Below are 14,249 nucleotides of genomic sequence, written 5' to 3' on the forward strand. Positions count from 1 at the left end.
AATACAAATTAAATTTGTAACCAGAGGGCCCACTGTAATGACAGTGACCCACAGGTAGCAAGAGCACACAAGGCCATCAGGACTTTTTTGGTAATATGTGGTAAATGACAACAGTGCTGAGTTCTTGCAAGGGGTATGATACTAATGTGATAAAAAAATTTTTTTTTTAAAAAAAGCACAACAGCTTAACAATGAATGATGAACAACTACACAATATGTGCATGCCCTCGTGTAGAGAGAAAGATAGAGAAGGTTGACAGGCATAAAACCCAAGGGCAGGCTGGACACTATTTCTTATTGACCCAAGCGCTCACTATCACCCTACATTTACTTGTAATTATGTTCTATCGGAGATGCTTCCAAGTGTGTGTGTGTGTGTGTGTGTGTGTGTGTGTGTGTGTGTAAGGGTCAGGTTTCAAAATCTGGCAATTACAGCAGCCCATGATCAAGATCTAAAGAGCTGCACAACTAGTCTTATACATCAACGGGGCTTTGAGTTTGAGTTCTGAACAGTGGCACCATCTTCTAAGACACGAAACATGGAAAACTGCTTTTGGGTTATATGGCAGGATCATAACATGCCCTGTTATAAAAACTCTTAACGAGTATTTTCTTTTTTTTTATGAAATGAAATTAGTTTCTGCAGACCTGAAATAAATTATGTTAAAAAATGTTAAAAATACAAGCCCTTGGCCCCACTCAAAGTAGTAGTCTTGGTCCGTGGGTTTAGGGCACATTCAGATTTAACGACACCTGTCCTTCACACTGACCTGTCTACTTCATCACGAGCAACAATGTCTCCTTTCTTTAAGGCTTTAATGGCAAACATTTCGTTTGTATTCTTATATTCAGCCAACAGGACCTGAAACACAAAATAATACTCAATTTGCATGCTTTCAATTATATTTTATGTTCCAAACTCGCAACTGTTGTGTATACGTTTAAAAAGCTTCAAAGCTGTGATAAATCAACAAGCATATTACTGAGCACATAGTGAAATGCAACAGGCAGCTGCAAAGGGAAGTGGGCTAAGAGGAAGGAAGGGGGAAAACCAGATGTGGAAAGAGACAATATTGTAATTTTAGCTGTCATACATACCTTTCCAAAGTGTCCTCTACCCAGTACAGCACAACACCGGAAGTCTTGCAAACTGAATTGAAATCTCTGTTGTATTCTGAAATACAGCAATTTTAAAAAAGTAAGTGACAATTTCTACTCAGTGTTGGGTAGAGTTATACATCAAGTTAACATAAAAGAGGACTTACCTTCTATCTTCGGGCTCTCGTATATTATATTCTATATCAGAATTTGAATTTTGAGTCTCGCAAATAATTTCCGGCTGAAGTTTGGGGACAAAATTATTTCTGTCATTCTCAAAATCAAATGTTTCTGCATCCTGTGAAATGTGTAGAAGAAAAAAAATCTGAAGATTTAAAAAAACAAAAGTTGCTAGAAATTGGAGAAGAGTAATGTTACAGCAGTAGGTCTTAAATTTAGAATTGTGGAATTCAGAATCTCAAGGTTGATTCAAATGCCTTCTAAAAGAGCCCTCGAGAAACTATATCTATTTGCTAAACCTCTTGCACTGTTTGTGATAGGACCTGCAAAGACAGCACAGAGGAACCCGGTCTAAGAACTGGTTTAAGAATGCTGTCATACAAGCTACCCTACACATATTCATGTTTCCCACATAAATGAAGTTGAAGAAAAATAAACAAACCCTCTTCCATGTATTACTGGGACACCTGCAATCAATTCTTCCTAGCCAAAGGCAACCTGGCATTTGGGTATTTCTAAACCTGGTTTAAGAACACATTTTGATTTTGATTGTTTAATTTATATACCGCTTAGTATGTTACAAGTATGTCTAAGCGGTATACAAAAAAACTGAAGAAACAACTTAAACAAAATATTACAAAAACACAGAGTTACATATAAAATGTTACAATAACACCAAGTTGCTAAGATATACAAATCAATATCCATTCATTTTCCTTTCGATACTCAACCTCCGGGTTTTCACCCAGGGTCCAAGCAAACTCTCCGCTCACCCACAAAAGTCTCACAACATTGATCTTCAAGTGCTTGAAAAGGACTGTAAGATTCTTTATTAAGAGACAAGACTACTTCTTTCTGTAATTGAACAATCCCAAGCAATGTGCCAGGGACTTAGGGGAACCCTGTTTAGAATGCCATCTTTAGAGGGAGGGAAGAAACACAAGGAGTGAGGCCTTGTCAGTGAAACATGTCAGTGTCCATCCCTGCTTCTTTTAAGAAGTCTTAACAAATGTTTATTGGTTTGGCAGGGATTTCCGAACCTGTGAGACTTGTTGATCATTAAATGCTTGTTGACAGTTCTCTGGTTAAGTTCTAACTTCAAATACTTCTTTGGTCAAGTATCTACTACCTCAAATGCTAGTACGGTGCAAACGAGTTTTTTGCAGTTCAGCAGTTATTTAAAAGGAGAGGTCATGAATGACCTGATTATAAGAACGCTTTAAGCTATTACACAACTCGGTTGAGAAAATTGCACACAGAAAGATCAGCTGCAGAACGCTTTGCATAGCAACCAGTTATTAAAAAGTAAAGACGTCGATAAAACAACAACTAATCAAGAATACAACCTGTGCTATTTGGAGGTCACATTTCTCACAAACCTAGACACAACAATTTGTGCTATTGTTTTAAATCTATATTAGAAGTCTTGCCTGAGTGGGTGTAGGTGGAGCCTTTGGCTCAGGCGAAGGTTCGCTAATTTCTCCAAGAGAAGACGCACGTGGAGGAGTATGTGGGGGTTCGGGTTCAAGTTCAAACACCAGTTTGGCTACAGGGGAGTCACTTAAAAGAAAGCAATTCACTTGGTGAGCATGGCGACAATTTAGGAAAATTTAAAAAATAACTTCATGCTAATTGATACTTTTCTCTTTTTAAAACCGGAAGAAGGAAATTCAAGAGGAGAAAATAAGCTTGTGTTTCCTTCTACATCACAGGAGTTTTGCCATATAAGCCTGCTTAAGCATCTCAGCCACTTACCTAGTTGGTGATCTTAATTCAGGAATGTGCGCATCACCTCCTGCAACTGCGGCAGGCACAGCTTGAGGGCTGAAGGTGCCGGTATGATTTACTGTAGGAATAGCTCTTCTCACAAGTCTTCCCCAAGTGGCAATATTAATATTCATTTGAGGAGCTCTGAGAAATGTTTTGCCTGTGGTTAAAGAAAACAGAGAGCACAAGTAATCTTTTTACTTATCACCAAAAGCTACAATTAAAAGAGAATTCATATTCATTAGTTTATTATTTGCGATGAATAAACTGAACATGTCACATATTCCACATTTTCCTGCCCCCCTTTTTTTTACAAACAGATTTCACTATTGAAAGCCCTATCTACAATTTCTAAACAAATATTTTTACATGAAATTCTGACGTTTAGCGTCAGCATCCTTTTCAGTTAACTTTTGAGAATATAAACCTGTATTAAGATTAAGATACAACACCGATTTGATGAAATCTGTTACCTTGCTGCTTGGAGAAAATTTTCTTTTGCCTTTGAAGTTTTGGTCTTCTTTCAATAACTGGATTAAAAAATGTAACCTGCAATTCAGACAAGATGTGTTAGATCACAAAACAATGGATCTTGGAAAGCATTCGCAGCCTTTAATAATTTTCTTTTAAAAACATTGGCACTTACCTCTGCAAATAGAGTACCCTGGGGTTCAAGATAGAGACACATTCCATGTCGCTGGTTGTCTAAGAAATCTTCTAACCTCAGAAACTTCACCGCACAGAGAGATCTCCAATCGCGCCAATAAACAGAAATTTCTAATTCACGTGACTGAAGGGATTTGAGGAGGAGACAATGTTAATTTGTGCAGCTGCTACAGTTCTAAAGATTGTATCCAATACACTCACTCCATAAGTGCAAGTGTTTATGCTTGGGCAATGGAACTTCCCCTGTAACCCTCACCATTTCCTTCCCAAATCTGCTCTGGAGGATTGGGCAAAACCCCAGAAAAGATTGCGGGTGGGTGGGGGCATGGAGGAAAAAGAAAAGGGGGGTTCCGCTGCCCAAGTGTAAATCCTTGCACTAACCAGATTAGGTGCTACATTCCATGCAAGTGTACACATTCCCTCCCCAGCACCACCTCATTATGGGAGCTGGTGACTCTGGCATGGGAGGGGAAGCACACTGCTGACCCTGTATACATGTTTCACTTACTTCATATGAACGGGCCAGGAAGACATGCCTATAAAAGAATGGGCATTAACAAGTGACCAGAAGCATTCCATAGGAACACAGAAAGCTACCTTATACCATGTCAGACCAGGGGTCGGCAAAGTTTTTTGTGGCTTGGGCCGGTTCATGGTTCTGCAGACGCCACGGTGGGCCGGGGCGTGTGTGCGCACGCACACACTATTTTAGACGCTCCTTCTGGCGCAGAGGTGTGCGCAGCTTCCCTTTGGCTGCAGGGGTTTCCTGCAGCCAATGGGAAGCTGGCCAGCATCGCGGAAGGCGGTACCCGCTGTGCTCTGCGCCAGTTTAGCGCAGCGCACGGGAGCCGACCGAGCGGGTGGCAGCGGTCCATGGGCCGGTTAAACAAGCAGCCTATGGGCCTTAGGTTGCTGATCCCTCTGTCAGACCATTAATATATCCAAATCAGTTTTCTCTACACTTGACTGGCCGTGGACCTACAGGGTTTCAGGCAGGAATCAATCCAAGTCCCTCCTCAAGATACTGGAAACCAAACCTGTGTTCTACCACTGCTGCACCATGCCCTCCCCCCCAACTGCAACAGTGCTCAGGGTGAACCTAGGGTTTTACAAGGCCCTTTGTAAAGTGTGTTCCAATTTAAAATGGCAACTATCAAAACACCTGCATACAGAGTCAACAACGTTTATTCTAATGCAGTCCATGTTATGAAAGACGAGCCGTGAAAATATATATTTTTACAAGGCGAAATTCTTGCCTTGCATAACCACTTGAAACAATACCCATACATGCAGAACAAACACTACAGGTAGCTTAATTCGGTGTGGCACTAGGTAGGCTGAAAGGGAACGATTTACTACTGGCAGTCACAGGCGCGGATAAAAGGAAACTCCTTCAACTTCTGTAATATATAGCCTGGATGACAGTGCTGAAGGGAAGAACACTCTGGCCTCTGCTGTCGGTCAGGGGACCAAGGGTCACTGAGAGGTTGTACCTCCTGCCTCCCAGGAAGAGCAGCATGCAGAGGGGGAGTTGAGCCTGTCCCCATCCATCAGTCAGAGAAGGAACAGCTGAAGGGAGCTAGATTCCCTCCTCCCTGCCAGAATGAGCACTTGGCTCCACAAGTCAATTGCTCTGGGACCACAAAGCTCAAGGGAAGCTTTGGGCTACTGGAGGCTGCACCTCTTGCACCCCAAGAGCATGCTAAAGACCAACATGGCCCCATCCATCAGCCATGCTTTTCCCTTTTGCGAAAGGGAACACCTAGGCTTTTATTTTAAATAATTGTACACCACTTAGAAATTTTTAGGCATTTCCGTCAGTGTTTATTGACAACAACAACCACCAACGAAGGAGAATCAGACACAGGTAATTCTTCTGTTTCAATTCACAAATATAAATGGGCTCTCCCAATCTCCACAAAATCCCCTGTTATCATTGGATCCTATTAAATGAAACAATTTTCCGTTATCACAGTGCTTCAAGCCATCTCCATTTACTAACTTGCATTGTTTCTGCCTAAGGAAACAAATAGTCTGGATGTGTGAATTTACCCCCAACACTCAAGACCACCTTCACTGCACGTATTCATTCCAGAAAGTTAAAAAATATTAACAAGCCTTCAGTTCAAGTGCTTAAACTGCACTGATTTCAAAGGAATTTAAAATGCACTTCTGTTGCCCAGAATTGAACCCTGCACATTTTAGCTTAAATCTCCTTCCCGAAGAAAGAATTAGTTGGGATATTAACTTCAAAATCAGTTCAATTGATTAAATTTTTTTTATATAATTAATGGGTTGTATTTTTCAAAATAATATTCTGGAAGAATATGGTATATATTTAACTTTGGAAGAAATCTTATTCATTGGCCAAATATCAGTTTCCTTTCACCCTCTCACATTAAAGCAACTGGCAGACTGTGAAAATAGCAAATGAAGAATTTTGTTGTTGTTGTTATTTTAAGAATAACTGTTTGACTTAACTGTTTGACTTGTTATAAAACTTTATTGGCTAGATCTTAGAGCTTTGTTGTTTTCCAGTCTACAGTGGAAGCTTGGGTTGCAAACGTGATCCGATGCACGTTCGCAACCCGCAGCGTTCGCAACCCGCAGCAGCACATCTGTGCACTCATGGGTTGCAATTCGGTGCTTCTGCACAAAGCACAATTTAGCGCTTCTGCGCATGCGCAACCCCCAAAACCCAGAAGTAAACTGTTCTGGTAATTCCGGGTTTCGGCAGGTCCGTAACCTGAAAAAAATGCAACCTGAAGCATCTGTAACCCGAAGTATGACTGTATCTACTTTCAGGTCTATTGAAATAATTTATTTAACCGGAGGAAATATTGTTTATCACTCATTGAAGTCTACATTCACTCTTAACTTCATCCTCAAGAAACTGACAGATAAGAGCCATAAATCACCAATAGTGGGGGATTTATTACAAAATACAGAGACTTAGAATCCTATAGGATGGGATGCACTTCTGCTTATACAAGTGCCCTCTCAAATTTTTGCTTACTCCTCCAGTCCCCTTGCTGCAGATTTCAGTGCCTCATAACACCCTGTTTCAAGTAATACCCCAGAACTCGGAAGTGGATTTTGAAGGACCAGAAGGAGCAGGGCAGCAAAAAACAAACAAAACTTCAGATCCCAGCTAGGACCTCTCCGTGTATATATACAGACAAATAAACATAAAATTACCAAGTTGGTAATCACTGTTAACACAATAAAGAGGTCCTTACTCGGTCTAGCTCCAGTGTAAATTTCTGATCCCATGACTGATTGGAAATAGGCTTCCAGCTAGTTTGATCAACCACCGTATTGTCCAACTTCAAAACAGCACAGATTTCGTCTGTAAGAAAATTACACAAACTCAGCTTAGAACTTTAAGAGGATTTTCAAGAAGTAAAACAAGCAAAACATGCAAGGACTGCTTATATGTCTGGAATGGAAAAACAAATAGCACAAACATTACGAGCTGCAAGAATCTATGGCTACTGCTAAGTTTACGATTATTTTAAACGTCTTATGTTTAATGTCTTTGCTTCTTTTACCCTTGCTAAATAATGGTGAATGTTGACACACTCTCCCAGTTGAAACTCCCATCAGTTGAAGTTTCCCAATCCATTGTGAGTGGGGTTCAACCCTTCGCTGATAAAGGACTTGACACTGGTGACAGTATTCCCTGCTGCTGCTGCTGCAGCCTCCCTCCATCTTTCCTCACCAATGTGCCTGGCAGTGGTGATGGAAGCTGGCACCAGGGCTCCTGCTATGCTCTGGAATGCTTTAGCAATGTCTTACGTGGCAGCACCCCTGAGAAATAAGTTCTCAGGATTCCCAAGGCAGTGTACTTTTCAACCTACTTAATATTTTTTAGCATTCACGGTCCTATTCCAAAACAGGAAACTTGTTCAAGACCTCAGCCTGAATGATCTGATGTGCTTGAGTATACCCCTGTTAAGATGTACTACTAATAACCCAATTTTACATGTATCTACTCTTACTAAAAGGCTTCATGAAAGTGTTTTCTGAAGATAAAAGCAAAGGTAAAATGTACTGAACTGGACAAATCATCTGTTTTCAGGAGGTTCCGACTACTCCCACTTTTACTTTTGCTTGTTCGGCTCATGAAAGATGATCTGGCTTCACTTGGACTCCATCCAGGTAGAGTAAGGGATGTTGCTTTTGATCGACCGGGGACATTCTCCAAAATATCTTGGCAGCCCATGAGCCTAACTTCCAAAGTACCTAGAATGAGATCAGATTGCCTTGGCTCATATTCCTAGCAAAACACCAGCTTCAGCAAATACAAATAGCTCATGAATGGTAGCAGGACAGGTAACTCACAAACTTTCAGTCTTGTGGAGACGATCTAAAAGCACAAACCTTTTTTTTTTTAGCTAGCCACAATGTAAGAGCTGCTTCACGCAATGTCTATGAAAAATAAGCATACATATGTATGGGTGGCAGGATACCCTGATCAAGTGTTTCCCTGGCACACCTTCACAAGTTTCACAGCACTATCCATGCCTTTCGAAACATACATTTGTTTTCATATATCACCTTTCTCAATGTGAGGCCTTCTAGATGTTGCTGGATATAACTCCCATAAATCCTTGGCCAACGGGTTGATGGGAATTTCAGTCCAAAATTTCTAGAGGGCAACAGTTTGGGAAATGCTACCTTACACACTGGGGGATAGTCAACCAAGTATTACTCAGAGTAGACCCACTGAAATAAATTAACAAGATTACGCTAAACCCATTAATTTCAATAGGCCTACACTGAGTAAAAATTAGCTGAATACCACCCATCATACTTTTAACACATATACAGTAAAAAGGAACATTAATTTTGTAAGTAAAATGCAAATCAACTTTTACCATTTCAACTTTGACTTACATGTGAACTTTCAATGTGAATTTATTTGGGAAGGGACAGATTGTGTGCGCAGGACTACGTATGTAACGAGCTAGTTCTGCTACAAGTTCAGTTTAAAAACTAAAGTCATTTTGGGAAACACAAGCTAACAGCTGTGCTCGTGCTTCTAATTTGGTTGTTTATTAAATAATTTAGTAAACAACATATTAGGAACAGAGTTTTTATTCAACACCTGCTTCAAGTTAGCAAATAAAATCTGCAGGGATGTATTTAAGATCTTCATTAAGCATACGAAATATCTTGGAATTTATTTTCTTTATGAAGTGCTGCAATTACAGACACGCACACAGGCTGTCAAGAGGAACTGTTGGACTATATAGTCTCAACTTCCATAACCCCTGTGCAGACGTTTATTCTTGTGGAATACTAACTCTTAAATTTCTTATATTTAATTACTTTAATCTAGAAAACCCATTAGCACAAGTAAATGGGAGATGCATTTTTATACATTGCTGCTATTTGCAATTCTCTCTTCACGTTATTAGCAAAGTCTTAATGCTTTGTAGAAATCTCCCTTTAGGAAAAACTTAATTTCCATCACAACTCAGTTGCATGTGATTATGACCATACTTCATCTCTACTGCCATGTCTGATGGTTGACCGGTGAGAGCCCACAACCCCCCACGTCACCTAAAAGTGTAACGCGAGGAATAATGGAGCAGATGTTCTCAAAGCATTTGGGGGTATTAAAAGCATCATATCAGGGGCTTCTAAATTCTGTGTTAGACTCTGCTAGTGGATAGTAGGACTTTTGTGGGTCCCAGGAATTGGCTTGGGGGGTGGGGGGCTAAAATCCTTCGCCTGATCAGATGTTGGGACAAGGGGTTGGATCCAATGCTTGGCGATCCTCAAGTCTCATGCAACATATTTCTGCTTGGACAACACAACTCCCCTCCCCCTCTCCTGTGCCCCACTGTGCCCCACCCCCATACCCTCAAAATATGTCCCAGAGGAGAAGATTTTGGGGTTCCTGGGGAGAAGGAAGCAGACCACTGCGCACACAGAGCTGGACACAACTCTAAAAGTCTCCAATATTAATTAATTTGCCAATTCCGATTACAAAAATTCTTTGGGTTTTGCTGTGCTAGAATAGCAAGACCCACCTCTTAAAAGACCAACCGCAAGAATCTTCTTAACCAACATAAATGCAAGCCACTACTCAGAAGTTTGAGGTTAGTCAGCAACTGAAATACTCACAATTATGCAATTAGCGCAAACAGAAACAAAAACAAACAACATTTCCAGAAAAAAAGAACACCACAGCACAACAAACCTGTTAAAGCGGCTGGCTTGCATAGTGTACTATATTGATTCTGTGTAGAGATCATACTTTGACGTGGACTTAGTGTTGGTGACGAAACAAGTGAAAGTTCTTCTATAATAATACTGCTTTTGGGGTGGTTTTTAGGGAGTTCATTAAGTCTCTGTTCTAGTGAATACTTTAAGAGGTCCAACTTCTGGCTTGATTCATTAAATCTTGCTTGAGCCTTGTTTGTGAAAAAATAAGAAAAGAAATCCGCTAAGAAAATGGTTGAAATAGAACTGTTTAAATTCAGATTTTATTTACTCTGTTAAAATTACCTCTGAGAGTGCTTTTCTGTCAGTAACTTTTCCAGATCCGAGCAACTTCATAACATTTTTTGCCCCTTCTGCTACTGCATATTCTATCCTAAAATGATGCCGCAGTTCCTCCATTCGGAGCTCAAGGGGGCTTATAACAGGCTTTGCTGCAGGTAAAAACACACACACAGATATTTAGTATGCATTCAACTAGCTTTTTAATATGGTTATCTTAATGCAAACAACTGCTAAACGTTTTGACCACAACAACCAGAAATAATTAAAAGTCCTAGCCTAGTTGGTGAAAGAAGTGAGATGTTAAGTTTAGGTTACAATTTTCAAAAACACATCATTTGCCAATGTGAAGACCTCAGGAATACCTGTGGTCCTGAGACCAAGTGGTCCTTTTGCATACAACAACTGATAGCACTGCAGCATATTTTTTAGGGTAGCTGCATGGTGTCATGGGATTCCAACTTCTCATAAAGGCTGTTGAGACAATATCCACCTTGCTGGGTAATCTCCAAATCGGCACGTGGTTGGTGTTGGTTAAACAATGCGGCTTCGTAGACCGTGCTTTGAAATTGGCTTGTTTTGAAAATGGCCAGAATTTGTGATAAACTCAAAATCCCTAGCTTGCACGGAAAGACAAGTCAAGATTAGGGGAATCTGAAACAAAACACTGGCAAGGTCTTCTCCTGCCCACACTGGAAGAGAGGAGAGCATGCAAGCCAGAGACTTCAGTCAGCCTCTTTCCAGCCTGTGAATGTAAGGCAAAACCATGGCTGAGTGTTATGTGCTAATGCAGCCATGTAAGTTCTTATAGTTTATTTCCTGCTCAAACCTTTAGCTCACGCTCACAATTTTCTCAGCAAAAAGGGCAGGAGTTGCAACATTTCTATTGGTGCTACTGAACTGGAGTGCACAACTCATTTCACTCTGAGGGTCTTTTACATTTTTATTAAGTGAAGTGGGCCAAATTGCTATTTTACTCGAATTGTTACAATCAACCCGGTTTGCTCCGCAGCCTATTCCATGAGCCTCCTTTCTATTTTCTATGCATGGTATCACCTTTCTCAACCACCATAGGTTTGCTTACTATCTCAACAGTTGTTCGCTCTCATGGTATCTCTCCACTACTTCTCTCTGCACTCCTTAGCACTCTTCTGTCTGTGGCCCAGCATGGATTTCTCTTGACTCCCATCCACCCTCCTTTTCTTCTTTGAATTGTATCCTCTGCATTTCTTCATTAAGAAAACACAAGACCCACTCTCCCAGCAATTCACACACTGAGGGAGTCTTCAATTCTGTCTGGCTGCAGATGATGGGAAATCTGGTGCCCATATTCCATTACAAGCTTCTAACACAAGATTTATAAAGGACACGGGCCATTCAGAAAGCCTTTACTAGTGCACCATGCACGCCTGGTCAAATTTTAAATTAATTTACCATGTGCAATGACCCATTGTACAGCAGGCCAAAGGCACCACTCAGCCAGGCTATTAATGGCAGGCTTTCTAACCTTACATGTGAATGAGCCAGTACATCCGGGAAGGGCACTTAAAATGCGACTAGGCATTTGTGGAAAGCTTACAATTTGGAGCTTTCCATGTGGCAAGAGTCCTGTATAGATCAGGTCTTCTTCTGGGGAGAGATGAAACAATACAGATGTAGAGCAGCATGTACTATCCCACACCCACTTTTGATAGAGTTGGGCAAGCCAGAGAAGTTCCCACAAAGTGGGGCTGGATTGCCAACCATGGGGATTTAGAATTTTCCCCAGGGTTGAGGGGGAAGGCAAGATCCTATCCAAGATTCTATCAACCAGTTTAGAGAATGTTCTTCTCTTGAATGCTTCACCATTATCAAAAGCCAATTCGTTAGTCTGGACTGCCTGAAGTATCTGCATCCTTATAACTTCAATTTTTGTCTTGCTGTCCTGAAGCATCTGTTGAGCTGTCGCAAGAAGCTTTCTATCCTAAAAAGAAAATAAAGATGCTCTTAAAATATGAATTATGGAGGGACATCCAAGTATCAGCAGCTTGTGTTGTCTTTTTTTGACAAATTCAAGGCGATTCAGAAATCGTATAGTTTTGCGACTATTGTGTGATACATTTTGCTGTTTCCTTCCTCCATTGTATTTCCCCCTCAATTTATGTTTTATCCACTTGTCAGAACTTTGCATCAAATACTCTATTACTGCCTCTTTAAATTTCTTTCTTCCTGCTATATATTTTAACCTATCACAGACACTTTCAGAAGATGGCAGAGTATTAAAAATAAAGTTTTAATAGGAAAGTAGATCCCAGCAACCCAAGAGACTTGAGTGGAAGCTTTCAACATGCAGAACTGCTGTACTACAGAACAATTCAAAGTTCACACAGAAAGCAAAACTAAAATGTTGCACTACTGTACTCTGCAACACACTGCTTATCATCAAAAGGCTCCTGTACCGATTGTAATGTCATGTGGACTGTATAAACTCACGACTGGAATTTCTGCAAGCCCTTGAAATTGTTATCGGCAGTCACTGATCTCCAAAGTTAAGGACTTGCACCATAATGTCATTTGCATTTGTTTGCCAGTAGAGAATGTGGAAGATGTTTCTTCAAATAAAATATATGACAAAACTATCCACACACATACTGGTAGAGCTTGCAAGGGAAAACAAGGCTTTTAAATATTTGAAGTAATGGAAAGGAGCTTGGAAGAAACAGCTTCCCTCCATGTTAGAAGTGCTGTAGTAAGATTAACAGCTTAATTTAACATGTATAACTGAAACAGTGCTTGGAAAGCTACAAATTGAGTTTCAAAAAGGTCAGGGAGCCATCAGGAAGCAATTCAAACTGCCAACTCTCAGTCTCTGCAATCCATTCAGATCACTTATAGTAATCTGCATTTCTTTTGTTCTTTCCCCACATGCCAACATCCTGGTTCCAAGTTAGGGTTGCTGATGAGCACTATTCCTGGGCTTGGGACAGATGTAGCACTTCCAAAGTGTAAGAATGGGAAGGGCGAAGGCTATTTTTTAAAAATAAAAAGCTACAGCATAATCTGAGAAGATGTTCAGTTGGCACATCTTCTCAAAAGAAGCAGGTACTCAACCAGCGAACAAAAGATTCCTGCCTTGCTTGGAAACAAAATGCATTTAGAAACTTTGTTTTAATGCAGCATACGATGAATTTTCCTACGAGGCATTTTGTCACACTACCCATATCAGGTAGTGATATAATATCAGGTTTTCAGAATGTGGCAAACTCCCCAACATTTTTTTGTTTTTCAACTAATGTGATGCATGTATGATAGCCTAACATGAATTACTTCTAAATGGCCACACCACTCTTTATGGAAGTATGCATTTCTTTAACACTGTCTGGTTTACCCAAGATTATTAATAATAATAATAATAATAATAATAATAATAATAATAATAATAATAATAATAATAATAATAATAATTTATTATTTCTTTCTTCCTGCTTATCTGGCTGAGTTTCCCCAGCCACTCTGGGCGGCTTCCTCAAACTGAAAAAATAAATAAATTGCCATTTGCACGCAAACTGGAAATATGGTAAATTTATCTGGCTTTTCTTAAGTCTTACCTTTGATGAACCATTTGAATACATGTGGATCATATTCTCTGCACCTTGTTTTACTTTCAATTCTATATCCAACTGTTTTTTTAAGGCCATCAGCCTGTTGTTAGTTGGAAAACGAGGGTCACTGTTTGGTGTATCTGGAGTTCTGGGGCAATCTGTGCAAAATGTCAAAGTATTAAGGTTAATATAAAATTATTTCAGTTAGCCAAATTATTTTAGTAAGCATACAGTACTTCTACTAAGAAATCTTTTATATCTTTGCCCAAGATTACACCTGATATCTACCATGCTTTCTACTGAAGTAACTTTTCAGTATTTTGCACAAACTGGTGTCCATGTCAAAGTGAGGTGATGGTTTCTCACTGAGGCACAGACTATCATGTTTCCTATCTTGTCTTAGGTAACTAGTATATAGCTTTTCCACTCCAACTGAGATCTGAT

At 40.1% G+C, this 14,249-nt stretch overlaps 1 protein-coding gene across 4 annotated transcripts in view; it reads right to left on the minus strand.

Annotated features, from left to right (window-relative positions):
* PKN2 (protein kinase N2) overlaps nucleotides 1-14,249 on the minus strand; it is a 46,381-nt gene that overhangs the window by 10,751 nt on the left and 21,381 nt on the right. For 2 of the 4 annotated variants that reach the window (XM_028732865.2, XM_077928493.1), the window contains exons 3-15: nucleotides 13,812-13,963; nucleotides 12,070-12,187; nucleotides 10,231-10,376; nucleotides 9,923-10,136; nucleotides 7,771-7,956; nucleotides 6,951-7,060; nucleotides 3,692-3,835; nucleotides 3,519-3,594; nucleotides 3,034-3,205; nucleotides 2,709-2,838; nucleotides 1,266-1,423; nucleotides 1,099-1,174; nucleotides 771-862 (exon numbers count right to left, since the gene is read on the minus strand). In XM_028732865.2, the coding sequence (XP_028588698.2) occupies nucleotides 771-862; nucleotides 1,099-1,174; nucleotides 1,266-1,423; nucleotides 2,709-2,838; nucleotides 3,034-3,205; nucleotides 3,519-3,594; nucleotides 3,692-3,835; nucleotides 6,951-7,060; nucleotides 7,771-7,956; nucleotides 9,923-10,136; nucleotides 10,231-10,376; nucleotides 12,070-12,187; nucleotides 13,812-13,963 (1,774 nt within the window). The remainder of the gene's footprint in view (nucleotides 1-770; nucleotides 863-1,098; nucleotides 1,175-1,265; nucleotides 1,424-2,708; nucleotides 2,839-3,033; nucleotides 3,206-3,518; nucleotides 3,595-3,691; nucleotides 3,836-6,950; nucleotides 7,061-7,770; nucleotides 7,957-9,922; nucleotides 10,137-10,230; nucleotides 10,377-12,069; nucleotides 12,188-13,811; nucleotides 13,964-14,249) is intronic. The other 2 variants (XM_077928492.1, XM_028732866.2) reach the window with 2 other exon arrangements.

Source organism: Podarcis muralis, chromosome 5 (genome assembly GCF_964188315.1).
Source record: "Podarcis muralis chromosome 5, rPodMur119.hap1.1, whole genome shotgun sequence".
NCBI lineage: Eukaryota > Metazoa > Chordata > Lepidosauria > Squamata > Lacertidae > Podarcis > Podarcis muralis.